Source organism: Heliangelus exortis, chromosome 9, assembly GCF_036169615.1.
Source record: "Heliangelus exortis chromosome 9, bHelExo1.hap1, whole genome shotgun sequence".
Classification (NCBI taxonomy): Eukaryota; Metazoa; Chordata; class Aves; order Apodiformes; family Trochilidae; genus Heliangelus; species Heliangelus exortis.
This window is the reverse complement of record NC_092430.1, coordinates 9,627,251-9,644,414: the sequence shown is the minus strand read 5'-3', so window position 1 is coordinate 9,644,414 and position 17,164 is coordinate 9,627,251. Positions and strand designations below refer to the sequence as shown.

At 50.3% G+C, this 17,164-nt stretch overlaps 2 protein-coding genes across 3 annotated transcripts in view; one reads left to right on the top strand and one right to left on the bottom strand.

Annotated features, from left to right (window-relative positions):
- ANAPC13 (anaphase promoting complex subunit 13) overlaps positions 1-17,164 on the top strand; it is a 206,397-nt gene that overhangs the window by 83,215 nt on the left and 106,018 nt on the right. The window lies entirely within an intron of this gene.
- Positions 1-17,164, bottom strand: part of EPHB1 (EPH receptor B1) — a 73,106-nt gene that overhangs the window by 35,705 nt on the left and 20,237 nt on the right. For both annotated transcript variants that reach the window (XM_071752011.1, XM_071752012.1), the window contains exons 2-3: positions 13,022-13,086; positions 8,228-8,909 (exon numbers count right to left, since the gene is read on the bottom strand). In XM_071752011.1, coding sequence (XP_071608112.1) covers positions 8,228-8,909; positions 13,022-13,086 — 747 coding nt within the window. The remainder of the gene's footprint in view (positions 1-8,227; positions 8,910-13,021; positions 13,087-17,164) is intronic.

The following is a 17,164-nucleotide window of genomic DNA, read 5'->3' as shown; positions in this document are numbered from 1 at the left end:
GACTGCAACCCCCAAACCATGGCCTTGCACGGGGTAGCACCAGTGAGTTATTTCACAGTTTGGGAAGGGAAGGAAAAACTGAGCTTTGTAATTCTACTGATTAGTTGGAGGAGGTAAAGAAAGAACACACCTTTTTTTAATTATGACTAGCCAGCTAGAGTAATAAAATTTCAAAAATCATCGTTTTTAGTTATTATTAACATTACCAGCCAGCTAGACTAATGAAAAAATGACATTTTATTATTATTCTTTCTAGCCAGCTGAGTGAGGAAAAAAAAAAAACCAACCCTCTTTTTTATCATTTTTACTAGCTAGCTGAGAGGAGATACCCCAGTACCTGAAGGGGCCTGCAGGAAGGCTGGAGAGGGACTGTTTGCAAGGGCCTGGAGTGATAGGACAAGGGGCAATGCCTTTAAATTAGAGGAAAGTAGATTTAGATTGGATGTCAGAAAAAAGTTGCTTACCAGGAGGCTGGTGCAACAATGGACCAGGCTGCCCAGGGAGGTGGCTGAGGCCTCATCCCTGGAGATATTCAAGGTGAGGCTTGAGGAGGCTCTGAGCAACCTGATCTATTGAAGGGTGTCCCTGCTTAGTGCAGGGGGGTTGGACAGGTGATGTTTGGACGTCCCTTCCAACCCAAATCCTTGTGTGATTCGATGCTGACTCCTGGAGGGCTTTCCATGGGCTGGGGGATGCAGCACAGGGGAGAGTCCCCGCCCTTGCAAAACAGCAAGAAATTGGCAACAGCCAGAGCCCTTCCCAACAAAGCTCTCTCGTGACTTCAAAACAAAAAGGAAAAAGTTCAGAAAGGCTTTGGAACCAGGCAGGCTGAGTCAGTGGGTTTGTCAGGTGGTGGCTGCTTGCAAACAAGGGAGGGAACAATGCGGGCGCCGGATCCTGCGCTTCCTCAGGGCTCTCCCATTGTCCCTAAGAACAATTCCTGCTCCGGTGGGAGAGCAAAGGGCTTTGGCCATGGTGGTGGTGGGGGTGGGCTGGGAGCTGGCTCTCCTAGTCTGCTGTGAGCAAGTGAGGCTGGGAAAAGAAAAAAAAATGGGTGGGTTTTGCAGCAGGGATGTTCAGGGATGCCTGCCCACAGCAGCTGTGAGAGCACACAGAGCTTTGCACCTCAAAATCCCCCCCGAAAAATGAGTTTTTCCAAGGGCTTCAGCCGCCTTGAGAGGTTTCCTAGATGGATCATTAACAAAGCCAAGGTGTGGAAGCAGATTAGTGCCTTGATCTGTACACCATGAAAAGACCCTTGGAGGTGTGTGTGGTGTGTGTGTGTGTGTGTGTGTGTGTGTGTGTGTGTGTGTGTGTGGAAATCAAAAGGGGATTTTTTCCTACATCTTTTAAGATAGGAAAACATACAAAACACAGAAGTTCTCAATTATGAGGGGAGGGAAATACCTCAACAGCCCACAGCACAAATTGAGGAAACAAAAAAAAATGATATGCAGAAAAATAAAGCCATAAAGCACAACCCAGGGGTCACTCCTTGCTCCATGTGCAACTCTGGTCCCGTTGGTGCAGCCCAGTCCTGCCCCACTCACCTTCCCCGGGGCATTTTCCAGGTTTCTCCTTCCTTCATCCTTTGGAGAATGGCAGGGATGAGCCAGGGGGGTAAGGATCTGAGGGGACAGAGATGGTGGATGCAGTGCCTAAACCTCCCTGACAGCAGCAGCTGTGATCCTTCCCCATCCCAGCTCTGTCAGAGAAAACAGGGTCCGGATCCACCAGAGGGATATTTGGGCTCATCATGTCTAATTAAGACTTCCATTAAACCCCATCAAACTCATTAGAAAAAAAAAATATAAATATATAATAATATAGCAAGGTTTTCCTGGACATTTTTCCTTGCAAAATTATCAGGGGATTAATGGTTGCCTTCATTAAGGTGTAATTTAAGAAAAAAAAAAAAATAAAAAAAAATCACTTTTCCCCCCACCACCACCCTTTTTTTTTTTTTCTTCTCTTTTGGAGGTGCTGTTCTTCACACGCGGCTCCTTTGCCGTGGTAAAACTGAGCTGGCTGTTCCACCCAGCGGTGGGAGCAGGGAGATTGCTGCCAGGAGGAGGCAAAGCCCCTGCAACAAAAGACAGCAGCATCCCCTCCATCCCTCAGCACCAGGGGAAGAGCTGGGAGAGGTCAGCAGCTTGGGGGGCTGTCACAGGATGGGAGAGGGAGAAGGAAACTTGCTACTGTGCAAAGAAAGAAAAAAAAATCATAGAAGGCCTATTTTGAGCAATTGGAGGGAGGGGATAAAAGAGGAAAACGCCCACTTTGAGCTTGTGGCTCAGCAAAAAACTCTGCTAGCATTGGGGGTGGCTGGTGCTGGGTATTAGGGATGGAAGGTGCTCCAGCTGCTCGGATGCTGTCCCCTTGGCCTAAAAGCAAGCATTTGGATGGGTAGGGGCTGCCAGGCCCCCAAGTCATGGATGGGAAGGAGGGGGAGACACCCCACCCAACCAAACCCTGGTTGCCTCCCTATGCCACAACCCACAACCTCCCTATGCCACCTGAAAGCTTGGTGGCACCTAAAGCTCAGCTTGAAATCCCATTACCAAACCCACAGAGGAACATTTTGCTCACAAAGCACCTAAAGCATCATGAAGACCAGGTGCAGCCACAGACCACCTCGTGCCTCAGCTGCCAAGAGACATCACAGAATTATCATGGAATTACAGAGTTATCAGAGTTGGAAGGGAAATCTAGAGATCATCTAGTCCAATCCCAGTGCATCAGTTCTACAGCCCCTGCAGTGCTTGTCATGCTGGTCCCAACCTGGACATCTGCAGTGTCCTGGAATGGGAGCATCCCAAGGTGCGAGGAAGAAGGACCGATGTGACACAGCGTGGCACCCCACCTCTGTCACCCAAGAAAACCTCTCCTGGATGAGCCAGCAGGGTAATGGGGCAGTAGGAGGGACTATGGGGTTGGGAAAAAGCAAAGGCAAAGCAACCAAGAAGACCAAGTTCTCAGCACAAGCCACAGTTCAACGAGGAAAAGCTGACATTATTTTCCAGGCTAGCAAATTACTGCTAATTACAAAATGTTCATCATTATTATTTAAAAGGAAAAATCACACCAGAAATTCCCTGCTCTGCTATTGCTTCCAGCCTTCTGCAAGAGAGAAATAGGGGGAATCAACAATGATCACCAGGGCTGCAGGGTGTGAGGGGAGGAGAATGTGGAGACCAGCCTCAGCCCTTTGACACTCAAGTGGTGGGATATATTCCCCCAGCTCTCTCTTCCCAAATCCAGGCCAAGGCAGAGGGAAGGACAAATCGAGGAAGGAGAGAAAGAAAGATGCACCCTGGGCATGGCAGGACAGCTCTGTTCTTGTTTTGTGGTTGTTTCCTTTTATTTTGCTGTTCCTGCCATCTCCAACTTCCAGGTGGGTTTAGTTATCCCAGATTGGAGGCTCCCAACGATGCTAATACAGGAGGTTTTTTTGGGGGGGAGAGGGAAAGGGGGAGGGAAACAAATGCAAGACAAGCTTAGGAAGTGCAGGACCACTTGGATTTACACACACAGAGTGAAAATACAGCACAGAGCTGCTTTAGATCCAGACTTTTCTCCCCTCTCCATGCAACCAAGTCCAGCAGACACAACCACGGTACCCCATCCTCCCAGTGCAAAGGATAAAAAAAGCTGAGAGCACAGGGACTGCCACCATTCTCGTGAGGCCATCAGTAGGTTTCAGAGTCAAACCCCAGCCAGAATCCTCACATCCAAGGGCTGGAACGATTTCCCCAGCCTCCCAACAATCCCAGCTCCTGCTTCTCCTCCCACCTCCTCCCAGCAGGATGATGCATTGCCCCTTGACCACACAAGGAAGCCATAAAGCCACGCCGAGGGACGGGGCAGAGCAAGACAAATGGATTTAATATCAACCCGAAGGGAGCGTGGGCTCTCTCACACCAAATGAATTATTCATTTTGGATTCAATCACCACCTCCAGCTCGCATTGACCCACAGCTCCCACGGGCAGGAGGTATTGCAGAGGACAGGGAAGGCCAAGCCTAAAAAGCATTCAGGTGCCACCAACTAGCCCAGAGCAACGTCGCTTCACACATGAGGTCTGCAATGCCAAACCCCAGCCTGCCCAGGATGGAAACAAATACCCAGGGGGAAAATAACCAATGAAGAAAATCTCTCTCCTGCCCATCTCCATCTTAGCTGGCAGGCAGAGAAGGTAAGCATGAGCCAGCAGTGTGCCCAGGTGGCCAAGAAGGCCACCAGCATCCTGGCTGGCACAAGGAATCCAGGCACAAGGAATGTTGAAACAGTTAAAAAAAATGTTTCACTCAACAATTTGGTTTTGAGCATGCGTGCTTTGAAAGATTTTCCCCACAATTTAGAGATGTGAGGGAATGAACGACAGAGAACAGAGAATGGCCTCAAAAGGGATCAGTGTTTTGCTGCAAATACACACACACGCACGCCTGCTCAGATGTTCTGACCTTTGAGAAAAAAAAGCACACCATACAGACACCAAGATCAGCTCATCTGGAATGAAGGGATGATTCCACTGTCCTGCCTGAGGGATCTTGCCCAGCTGGCCAAGAAGGCCATCAGCATCCTGGCTTGTATCAGGAATGGTGTGGCCAGCAGGAGAAGGGCAGGGATGGTGTCCCTGTGCTGGGCACTGGTGAGCAGCACCTCGAGTGCTGTGTTCAGTTCTGGGTCCCGCTCCACAAGAAAGACATGGAGCTGCTGGAGTGAGTTCAGAGAAGGGCAACCAAGCTGGGGAAGGGTCTGGAGAACAACCCCTGCGAGGAGAGGCTGAGGGAATGTGTAGTTTGGAGAAGAGGAGGCTGAGAGGAGACCTTATTGCTCTCTAAACTCCCTGACAGGAGGCTGTAGGGAGCTGGGTGCTGGGCTCTTCCCTCATGTGAACAATGACAGGAGCAGAGGAGATGGCCTGAAGTTGCAGAAGGGATGGTTTAGACTGCAGATGAGGAAGAATTTCTTCACTGAGAGAGTAGTCAGGGGCTGAAATGGGCTGCTCAGGGAGGTGCTGGAGTCACCATCCCTGGAGAGATTTAAAACCCATGCGGATGAGGCACTTCAGGACATGTTCTAGTGGGTGGTACAGGTATTGGTAGAGATATTTTATTGGGGGGGGATGTTGACAGCTGGTGGTGGTGATCTTAGAGGTCTTTTCCAACTGTGACAATTCTGTGATTAGTGCTGTGGCAGTAAAGACCCCCCCATCCCTCTGACCCTAAAATATATTGATAATCTCTTCAGAGATGGAAATACTCCTGATGAAGACAGCATTCTGCCTGTGTCTTCCAGGAGCAGCTAAGTGCTGCTACAAGCAGGTAATAATGAACCCCTCAGCAGCCTCCAGCTCTGCTGCCAGCACTGTACTGCTCCAGTCTAAGAGCCCCATGACAGGCACAGCCTCTCCCTTGGGTGGGGGTTTGAGATGAGAACTGAACTGAGAGAATGAAAGACTGGGAGAGCTGAACAATTCAACCTGTTTTTTTTTCCCCATTGCTCTGGAATTAAGCCCATTTTCTCAGCCTCAAAATACCAATACTCTTTTTTTTTTTGAGGTGTTTTATTTTATTTTTCCTTGGTGACAATTCCCCAAGGGTTCTTAAGTGGTTCATCTCAGGCTGACAAAGGCTTTTGAGCAGATGTCAGGAGCTTGTGCCTCCTGGGAACATCCCTGCCAGAAGAACCCAGTGGGGGAAGGAGGCAGAGGGATAAGACCCCTTCGAGAGCATGAAGACAAAAAAGAAAACCAACAAAATTATTATTTCCAAACCTTCCTATGTGCCACCTCCTGCCTGTCAACCTTTGGGAAATGGGCTCAGGTCCTCCCTTGTGGTCTCCAAGGTCCATGGGGATAAGAGGAGGAGTCTGAGATAGCCAAATGGTGCACCAAGAAGCCAAGGTCTGATGTTTACTCAAACAGTTCATTTTCCAACAGTCCTGATATAAGCTCTGGCTTTTAAGGCTGGTTTAAGTGACCTTCCAGAAGGGCCTGGTAAGTTTGGGGGTCCAAGTTTTAGGGGTTTTTTGTTCCTCACTGGGACTGAGCAGTACCATCTAACATGCAGGTCCCACTCAGCATACCAGCCTTTCATCCATCCCCCTGCCACAGGAACTGTGTCCCAGTTCTTAGAGGATTGGGAAAGGGGAGTTGTGGGAACTCTGCTTGTCCCAGCACCTGACAGCTTTTACAGGACCATCTAAAGAGCATGGTGGTTCTGTCACCATGCGCATGCTTGGTGCCATTTAACCACCTGCTTCATCTACACCCAACAAATTCCACTGCTTTTTCAGGACTCCAAATGCTGCCAGCCAAGCCATGAGGACCTTTCATCCTCCTCAGACCTACCAGGACCCTGAATTCAACCCCCAAAGAGCCCAAATGCAAAGCTTGCTCCCACCACAAAGGCCACAAGAGGTTCCTCTGTCATCTGTGCTGCCACCAAGGAGTGGTAGCACAGATGAAGACAGGAGCTGTGGCACAAAAAAAAAAAAAAAAAAATCTCAGCAACTTCCCCACACACAAAGCTCTGCTCAGCCCAACTGCAGTGGCACAAGAACATCATAGCAGTTCTGGGGTTTGCATGAGAAAAGGAAACCTAAAAAGCCACAGAAACAGGTCTAACACCCACCCTGAGCACTGCCAGGCTGTCCCCCTCCACCCTGCCTGAAGCTGCAAGCATTGGGTGTGCAGCACGCTCCTCTCTGGGCTCAGAGGCACTCAAGACCTTGACCTCCTCCACTGGATAGGAAGGTCAGGCCCACCAAAAACTGGGGCAGGTTTTCCATTGTCATCGTTCTCCTCCATTGCTGGAAAAATGACATTATTTCCTAAGCCCAGCCTTTAACTCAAAAGTGGCCTTTACTGTTGCATGATGAGAAAATGTCACTTTGCCATCCACCCATGGGTGCTTTCTGTTTGTTGACTCAATAGAAGAGGAACATCTCACCAGAAATGCCCTGGTTTGTGACAAGCCCTCCCTCCAACAGAGGGCTTCAGCTCCTCCCAGAAACAGATCATCTCCTGGTGGAAACAAAGCCATGCTCAACATCACCTGCCAAACTCAAAGGAACCCACCAGGGAAGCTGCTGTATGTGAAAGTAAGGCCCAAGTGCATGGACTCAGATGGTTTCCCAGTTTCTGGAGCCCTGGCATGGGAAGGCATCACCATCCCCACCTTGGCCAGGCAGGACCGTGGTTTTTCACAGAGAAAACTTACACAAGCTGTGGGGTTTAAAGCAAAATAAGGCTGAAACAAAGAAGTTTCTCCATCACTTGGGTCCAAGCTTTGTCATTTTCATGGATCTCGGGCTGCAGGTGGGGAAGAAACACTGTGGTGCCCACCTCGAGGAGCATTGTGATGCTATGTGCACCATGCCACATGCACCAAAAGAGGTCCCAGACCTCCTCCTGTCATCCCCTTCCCCAAAAACCTTCTTCCCAATGCTTCCTTGACCTGGTGATGCTCATCTTCTAGAAGCTATTGGGAAAGCAGTGATGGAAGGAGGTTAACGTCTCACACAAAAACAATACCTTAATTTGGGAAAGGAGATGGAAAGGGCAGCAAGTGAAGCTAATAGGAAAAAAAAACCTCAAATAATTCTTGCATGATACTTGGGAAATATTCATCAGAAAGGCAAAAGGAGATGAAAAGCAGCAAGCTCTATTTCCATATTTATAACCAGGACTCCAGCAGGCAGCCGCATGCTGGCGGCGTGGCTGGGGGAACCCAAAACAAAAAAACCAGCAAAAAAATTCCAATTAATGCCAAGAATCACAGCAGCTTCACCACAGCTGGGTCTGACAGTGGCTGCCTGGCTCCTGCAGATTTGCAGGGAAATAACGAGGCAGATGAAAGCAGCTCCAGCACCAGCCTGCACGGCACTTTGTAGGCAACAGATCACAGAAAAGGCTTCCAGCACGTTGGTGGTGGTGGCTGCACCAGCACCCCTGTTTCTGGCCAAAGTCTGGCCACTGAGAAACCATGGGTGACCACACTGAGAGGGCATGGCTTGACCACAAGGAAAGGGCATACATTGACCACACTGAGAGGGCATGGCTTTGATCACACCGAGAGGACGTGGGTTGACCACTGCTCTCAAATTCCTGCCTGAACCCTAGCAGGGCAGGGACATGATTTCATCACACTGGCCAAAACAGTTTTTCTGGGGACAATAAAAAGCCAACAAAAGCTCCTTATTTACCCAAAGCCAACCTTACCTTTGCAAGCCACGTTGTTCTCCGGCTCGTAACCAGCCTTGCACGTACAGCGGCCGATAGGGACCATCCACTCCCCATCCCCATTGCAGTACAGTTTAATGGGCACATCCACCTCCTCAGCATTGGGGATGCAGGTGCCACGGGCAGTCACTAGAGAGGTGCTCTCTGCTCCTGTCATCGTCTCTGGGAAGATGGCAAAGTTCTGCACCACACTAGGGCACTTCTTGAAGAAGACCCTGACGGAGAGCAGAGACATGCAAGCCCCATAGTCCTGGAACGCCAGGTAAAAACCGTTGCGGGTCAAAGGCCCGAAACTTCTCACTTCCGTGTTCACCTTCATCAACCTGCCCCCAAAGTCCACCTGGGAGAAGCTCTCGTCAGCAGCGATGGTGTCCACTTTGAGGTAGGGTGCCTCTGTCCAGAAGGTGGACTTCTTGGTGGCAATGACAGAGTCTGTCTCGTAGTAGTAGAGGTTGAAGGTCTCCTTGCAGGAGCCAGGGACGTTGGGGAGGCTGCTGCAGTCCCGCACAGTGAAGCGCATCTCGGTGTAGATGCGGTGAGCCCCGCGACGGTTGATGAAGGTGGTGAGGAGCCAGTTGTTCTGGTTGGGCTCGAAGACATTGCACACCTGGTACGTACGGATGGTGTTGAGGTTTTCGTCGTAGCCACTGACTTCTTCCCACTACAGGGACGAGAAAGGAAAAGCGATGAGAAGTCAGCAAAGGGTGGCTCACACGACGTGGAGATGGCACTTGCCCTGGACAGGAGAATCCCAAAGCCCTGAAGGGGACTAGGAATACAGTCACGGACACAGAATGTGAGGCATGTCCAGAAACACTACCTGGGCCAGCACCAGAAGAAATCCTCGCCCTCATGCCCCTGCTGAAGCCTCTCCCCATCCCTCCCAGATGATGCTTGAACACCATTTCCAAAGCCATCACACCAACAGCTGGACATGGGCCACCCATGTGCAATTGCAACCCAGAAGGTAAACCACAACCTAGGCTACATTAAAAGAAGCATGGCCAGAAGATCAAGAGAGCTGATTCTGCCCCTCCACTCTGCCCTGGTGAGACCTCACCTGGAGTACTGTGTGTCCAGCTCTGGAGCCCCCAACACAAGAAGGGTGTGGACCTGCTGGAGCATGTCCATAGGAGGGCCATGAAAAAGCTCAATTGGCTGGAGAACCCCTCAGAAAGACAGGCTGAAAGAGTTGGGGTTGTTCAGCCTGGAGAAGAGAAGGCTCCTGGGAGACCCAACACCAGCTGTCCAGTACCTGAAGGGGCCCACAGGAAAGCTGAGGACTTTTTACAAGGGCTCACAGGGAGACAAGGGGCAGTGAGAGGACAAGGGATGTGGTATCCCTTGTAGGCGCCAATAAATCTGTCACGGTTTAACACTGGCCCGGCAATTAAACCGAGTAACAAACGCTCTCTATTAATCTCTCTCTCCTCCCTGATAAGAAAGGAGAGAAAATAAGGAAGAGACTTATGGGTTGGAAACTAAACTACACAACTTTAATGAAACAGTAATGATAAATAGGAAAAATTGCTAAATATATACAAATATACAAGAAAATGGATACCACATTCCTTGTGGTATCAAACCCTGGTTTGATACCACAGGTTGTTTCCAGGTTTCAAACTGGAAAAGGGGAGATTTGTGTTACAGATTAGGAGGAAATTATTTCCTGTGAGGGTAGTGAGACATTGGAACAGGTTGCCCAGGGAAGCTGTGGAAGCTATATCCCTGCAAGTGCTCAAGGCCAGGTTGGAAGGGGCTTGGAGCAACCTGGGCTGGTGGGAGGTGTCCCTGCCCACACAGGGGGGTTGGAATCTGATGATCTTTAAGGTCCCTTCCAACTCAAACCATTCGATGATTTCCACCCAGGCAACCACCTTAGCTGCCCTGAGAAGTCAGGACAATGGGTTCAAAAGATGGTCCAGGAGGAAGGGGGAGAAAAGCAACACAAGGAGCCAATAGCTTCATGAAAGGCTGAGCCAGTGTATGGGCTGCAGAGCAAGCCTGACCCCAGGCTCCTGGCACGAGGGGATCATGTCTCCAGCAAAGCAAACTAACCAAATAAAACATTACCACCACGGAGAGAGAGAGAACATAGACTTGCAATTCGATTTATAGAGGGGCATTAATATAATCCAGGCTACAATTTCAATTAAGGGACAACGGCAAACTGTGAACAGTCTATGATGGCATTAGAGTCCTACAGACAGATTTACAGCTCCATAATCCATTCATTTTAACTAATCCATGTTTACAGTCTCCTTGTAACAGCATTATTCATATGGCAATCTTGAAGCAGCACTCTGAATACCATGCATAATTTCCAGGAGCGACGCTGCCGACGGTGCAGTTACACGGCTGGGGCACAGCAGCAGGTGGGGGATGCCAACCTTCCCCTTGAGGTTGCAGCTTCCCAAAGAGCTGATCAACCACAGCAAATCCTGTCACCTTACAGGTTTTGCCCTCCATTTCCCACTAAACCAACCACGCTCCCCACCTGCTCTCCCCCCAAGCTTTCCCTCCTTGTAAACCACAGGCCTGACATTAAAAAAAGAAAACACAGGTTTTTAGTTTGGTTTCACTGAATGTCAGGTTGGAAGGGACCTCAAGGATCAACTGGTCCAACCCTTCTAATACTATTGTTTATGTGAGATGTCTCAGAACTTCATCAAGATGGAGCTTTGAACTTTCCAAAGTGGGGGAACCCACCACTTCCCCTGGGAGACCATTTCAGTGTCTGTCCTCATGGGGAAAAATTTCCCTCATGTCCAATCAGAATCTCTCCAGAAGCAACTTGTGCCCATTACCCCCTGTCTTATCCATGGGACTCCTTGTAAATCAGGAGACTTCATCTTCTCTGTAGCCACCTGCAAGTACTGGAACTTTGTAATAAAGTCTCCCCAAAGCAGGGCCCTCTACATGCTGCCAACAAGGGCAGCAGAACGGTTGACCCTCGGTCCACCTCCTCTGCTCTGATAAGTTTAAGCAAAGATCACAGCTCAGGGCTGAGCATTGCTTAAGCAATGTTCACCAAACCAGCTGCAAAAGAGGTGCTGCTGATGCTCCTGTGGGCATTCCTTGGGTTGAGTGCTCCTGAAACAGGGCCCTGAAGACCAGCAGGTCCCCATAGCTGGAAAGACCCATGGTGCCAGAGGATGATGCCATCAATACTCTAACAGCAACAAATGCATCGTTTTGATGAGATACCACAAAATAATTCACAGGGAGTAGTGGACTAAGACAGTGTTCTTCTCTGTCCACACTAAGATATAAAACACATTCACAGAGGAGAGCAGAAGGAGAGCCTGTGTCCTGGGGATCACAGTCCCTGCTGCCTGGCAAATCACTCTCTCCAACACGTGCTATAGATTGACATTCTGTCTTTTAAAGAAAGGACTTGGGATTTTCAAATCATGGACTTGTTTGGGTTGGAAAAGACCTTTATGATCATCCAGTCCAACTGTGAATCCAGCACTGCCAAGGCCACCACTAACCCATGTCCCTCAGCACCACATCTCCATGGCTTTGAAATCCCTCCAGGGATGGGGAGTCCACCACTGCCCTGGGCAGCCTGGGTCAGGGCCTGACAACCCTTTTTGGTGAAGAAATTGTTCCCAGTCTCCAATCTAAACCTCCCCTGGCACAACTTGAGGCTGTCCCATTTGTCCCATCACTTGTTCCTTAGGAGCAGAGCCCGACCCCCCCTGGCTCCAACCTCCTCTCAGGGGTTGCAGAGAGCCAGAAGGTCTCCCCTCAGCCTCCTCTGCTCCAGGCTGAACACCCCCAGGCCCATCAGCTACTCCTGGTCAGACTTGTGCTCCAGACCCTTCCCCAGCTGTCACCTGGTTAACCAGGACACCAGCTCTGTTGCCCTTCTCTGGACACACTCCAGCCTCTCCATGTCTTTCTGGTCCTGAGGGGCCCAGAACTGACCCAAGGATTTGAGTTGTGGCCTCACCAGTGCCCAGCACATGAGGACGATCCCTGCCCTACTCCTACTGGCCACACCAGTGCTGATACCAGCTAGGATGCCGGTGGTCTTCTTGGCCACCTGGGCACACTTCTGGCTCATATTCAGCCAGATTCCACAAATACACTCTTGCAAAGATGACGACTCACCCCTAACTCCAAAATGAACAAGAGATGCTGGGGATGGACCTCAATGCTCTACTCACCACTGCCCAACCAGCCTGCCCCACCACAATGCCCACCCATCACCTCGCATCCTCACCCACCACCTGCTCCCCTCTACTCCCCAGTGCCAACTCTTTCTCTGCCAGGGGAATGTGAGTCAGGTTATTTTATGCTTCCATTCCTCAAAGGCTCATATTATATAAAAAAAGATGTTGTAAGTGCCTCAGGGTGTTTTGTTCCTCATTACTTCATAAAAGTGACATTAATAGCCAGGGAAGAGCACTGCCGAGTGCAATTATGGATGATGTTCCAGGTATGAAAGCTGTTTTAAGCCTGTTAATGTTTCCTAATTACAAGTCTTTTGGCACAGGGAGAGGGAAGGCACGAGCAGGGGGGAGGGAGAGGGGTGGTGGGGCCGGACCCTTCACCTGGGAAGAGGACAGGGAAAGGAAGAAAGAGCGTGGGGATGGAGGAAAGCTCCACCTTCACTGAGACCCCGGGACTGGTTAAGGCAAGGGATGCTCAGCCCTGGCACTGGCTGCTCCTATGTGTCTTCCCGGTCTCCTCACAAGTGTGTCAAACGAAACAGAAGGAACCCCGCGGGATGACAGCAGGGTCAGCTGTATGAGTGGCACTTACCCCTGAAGGAGGGTTGGCAGTCCAGCCCAGCTCGGCTGTCGCCGTCCGCGTATCCATCAAAGTCTCTGAGGAAACACAAGAAAGGGAAAGTAAACTGGTTACTCCCAGAGCTTTCAAGGATGTTGTGAGGCACAGAGAAGACCATTCAGCTGCTTTCAGGGAGCATGTCTATCTATGGGGTGCCCCCAAAACATCTACTGAACCAAGGACACCTTCCCTCTGAAGCAAACAGTGCAGGCCCAGACTCTGCTCAGCAGCTCTACCTCTGACCCTTCCCAAGCCCAGGAAAGGGAACCAGAGTCACCAACTAAAACAAATGTAAAAAAATAAGAAAGATGCTACACTTTCAGAAGTCTTTAGAGGCATGTACAAACCGCTGTCTAAACACGGGCAGGGAGATTGCAAGAGGCCACCCTCTCCTCTGGAGGGGCTTTTTGGCAGGTCCCATCTGATGTGCTCCCAGGTACTTGCCATGCCATGCCATATGTCCCTTTCTATAACCCACACCTGTCTGGTGCCCTGTGTTGTCCTTGCAGACAGTTACTATTTGTCAAAAGGATTTCAAATACAGAAATGAAACTCCCCTCTTCAGGCTGGTATCCCCTCTTGCTGATGGAGGATGCGGTGGGAAATATTTTAAAAGCCATAATATTCTTGAACAACAAACAAAGCACAACAAGAATACCAGTGAGAGCAACACCACCAAGAGACAGATGAGGAAAAATCCTCCAGGTTGTATTTATTTGTTTGCAATGAGCAGACATGCTGGTGAGTTTCCTTGATTCCTCGTGTCTCAACCGAAGGGGGAGGATGTGATGTGCTGGCTGGCACAGCTGAGCATCCCCTCCCTTCCCTCCCTGCTCCCAGGTACTCACAGAAGCTTCTATGGCGCCAGGAAAATGGGTGTGAGCAGAGAAATCAAGGTCAGGAAATAAAAAAAATCAGCCCAGGAATATGAACTGCTGCTGGCCTGCTGCTTTTCATCTCCCCACCCCTGCTCCAGCAATCACAAGAGGGAAAGGAAACTCGTATTCCTCTTCCCACCCCTCCCTGTGCTGGCTGCCCTGGGATGGGAAGCCGGAGAAGCATGACCGGGAGCTCCCCACCCTGCCTTGAGTGATAAACCTGCTCTCTCCCAAAATCCTGCTGCCCCAGCCTGGAGAGACAAGCAGGGCCACAGAGGGAGGGAGAGTAATGTAACCTCCGTGAGATGGAGCAAAAAGGCCCCTGGGGATCTTGAAAAGCTTCTGCAGGTCCCTACCACGGGGCTTCAAAGCCCCCAGCCTGCAGCACCCACGCTCTGCACAGTGCCAGCCCACACCTGCCCACAGTGCCCTTGGAGAGGAGACAACTGAAGGGGCTACAGGAAAGCTGAGGAGGGACTTTGGACAAAGGGGTGTAGTGATAGGACAGGGGTTACAGTTTTAAGCTGGAAGAAGAGGGGAATTTAGGTTGGACACTGGAAGAAATTCTTTGGTGTAAGGGTGGTGAGCCCCTGGCCCAGGTTGCCCAGAGAAGCTGTGGCTGCCCCATCCCTGGCAGATTGGATGGGGCTTGGAGCAACCTGGGCTGGTGGGAGGTGCCCCTGCCTGTAGCAAAGGAGTGGAACTAGACAAGTTTAAGGTCCCTTGCAACCCAAACTATTTCAGATCTCGCCCCCAGTCCATGCAGGGAACAGGAAAGCATAGTGGCCTTCTGGCCACGACAGCACATCTCCATCTGCAGCCCCTTCTTGGTTGGCAGCAGTCAGCTAAAACCCACACATCCCACCTGCAAGTCCTCCAGCAAGTTTCCTACTCCCATCTGCCCCCATGCTCTCTATGCCTTCCAAACAGCCCCACACCTGGCCAAGCAGTCATTAATCCTCCCTGTAGCCCTCTAAATAAGCAAGCAGACGTGCCCACGCACAAATCAATGTGAAGGTAGAAGCCAAAGGCTGTGCAAACATCAGCCAGTCCCTTCTAGCACCCTCCTTGAAGATGGATGCTCTGAGATCCCTGAAAATCCTCGGGGGGTTTTACCCTGCAGCAAATGGGGGCTGTCCTTGTACCACGCAGGGGAAACTGAGGCAGCAGAGCCCAAGGTGATGGAGGGAGTGTGGCTGGGCTGGGACCCAGACACCAGGATCCCTCCCAGATCCCCATCCCTCTTGCTCTGTTCCTCCCCAAAGGCTCCGTATTTTGGAAGGAAAGCAGGAGGGCAGAGGGGCAATGCAGCAGCTCCCAAAGCAGACGACTTTAAAATAAACAGAGAAATAAAGGAGTAAATTGAAAAAACAAAAAAAAAGAAAAAACCCCCCACAAAACAAAACAAAAAAACACAGCACAAAGAAGCTTTCACTTTGGAGGGTTTCAGAGTGCTAAGGGATTATGTAGCCTGAGGCCAGGGAGGTCAAGTTAGCAAAGTTTCCACCTCAGATGCATCTCAAAGGCTTAGTTTAATTGTATCTATTTTTAAACTTCCACCTTTTTTTCCCCTTAACAAAGACTCAAACCAAGAGGAATTAAGTCTACAAAACAATGAGAATGTGTGAATACCAGACATTTGCTATCAAATGTTAGGCTGGATGGGGCTTGGAGCAGGATGGTCTAGTGGGAGGTGTCCCTGCCAGGGCAGGGGGTATTGGACCCAGATGATCTTTAAGGTCCCTTCCAACTCAAACCAGTTTGGGCTTACATGAGAACTTGCACTTCAGCAGCTTCATATTCCTGAAGCAATCTGCAATCCAAAGGACAAAATGGGCCAAGAGCCCCCCCATAAAAGCCTGACTCTCTGCAGACCATCTCCTACTCTGAATCCCAAGGACATTACGATATACAAAAAGATCTATACCTGGCGTAACAGTTTGATGTCTTGTTTTGGTAGGTTTTGGTTGGTTGGTTGCCTTTTTTTTTATATAATTAAGAAAATATTAACTGGATCAATGTCCCCTTTCAGTTCAGATTCCTGCTGAGCTCACCCAAACCCTGTGACTCCAGAGGTACTGGCACCAGAAGAACTTGGCTGAGCAACTTTCATGTTGACCTCTGCTACTTCCTCTTGGAGGAAATCTTGGATTTCACTTAATTTTCTGGGACACAGAATTGATGCCATCACCCCAGGGGAAACCCCACAGGGCTCTTCATGGCTAGGCAGCTGTCAGTTCATCCCTCTTCATCTTTTGGCTGATAGCAGATGAGGGGATAGCAGATAACCCCCAGCCATCCACCCCTTGGGGCAAAGGTTGGGACAGGCAGTAAAATCCCTTTGCTCTGCCTGCTAATGAAGAGGTTACCCTGGACCAGCTCCTGAGCACCATTCATCAGTGGAAAAGCCACAAGGACAATTCACATCTCTCCTCAGGTCCTGCAGCAAAGACCAGCCCTCATTATTTAGCACTGGGTGTTAATTAAGACCCAGTAGGCACTCAGTAGCAGGAGGGGTCCTGTTGGGAGAGGTGCACTCATGTCCCCAGGCTGGGCATCCCCCCAGGGTGGGGGCATCAAGGAGGACATCATTTCCCTGTGCCTCCTACATCCCACATGGCATTGGGAGAACCATGTCCACCGTGCCACACTGGCAGGTGTCACCTTCACCAAATCCTTCCATGCCCAGAGGATGCTCTGCCCAGGAGAGAGCTTGACATGCACCCTTGGAGGAAGGCTGTGGGACCTGAACATCCATGGAAGGCAGCTGAAGAGGCTGCGATGGCTGAAGCCCTCGTTAGGGAGAAGACAAGCTCTGCCAGGGCGTGCTGAACTCTCTTAGAGTGAAGAATCTTCAGCTGTATACAGTAGATTTTCTTTAATGGACACATTACTTTAAACTAAGCCTTCGCCATCTGTTCCAGTCCCTAATTATCAATACAAAAACAAACGTCTACTCACAATTACACTCGTAACGAGTAAAGATGCCAGCAATTAGCATGCACCAGCAGCCTCGTCCGCCGAGCAGCGCATCCATCTGTGGTGGCACACGCAGGATCCAGGCGGGAAGGACCTGCTGCCACCCGAGCTCCCCACACATCCCAGGGTCCCAGTGCCCACAGTGGGATCAGCCGCATCTCCAAGGAGCAAAGGAGGAGCTGGCATCATCCAAGCCAGAAGTGGGATGAGGTTTTATCAGGAGGAAATTCAGGGTTTTTTGGAGGGGACAGTAGCCAGG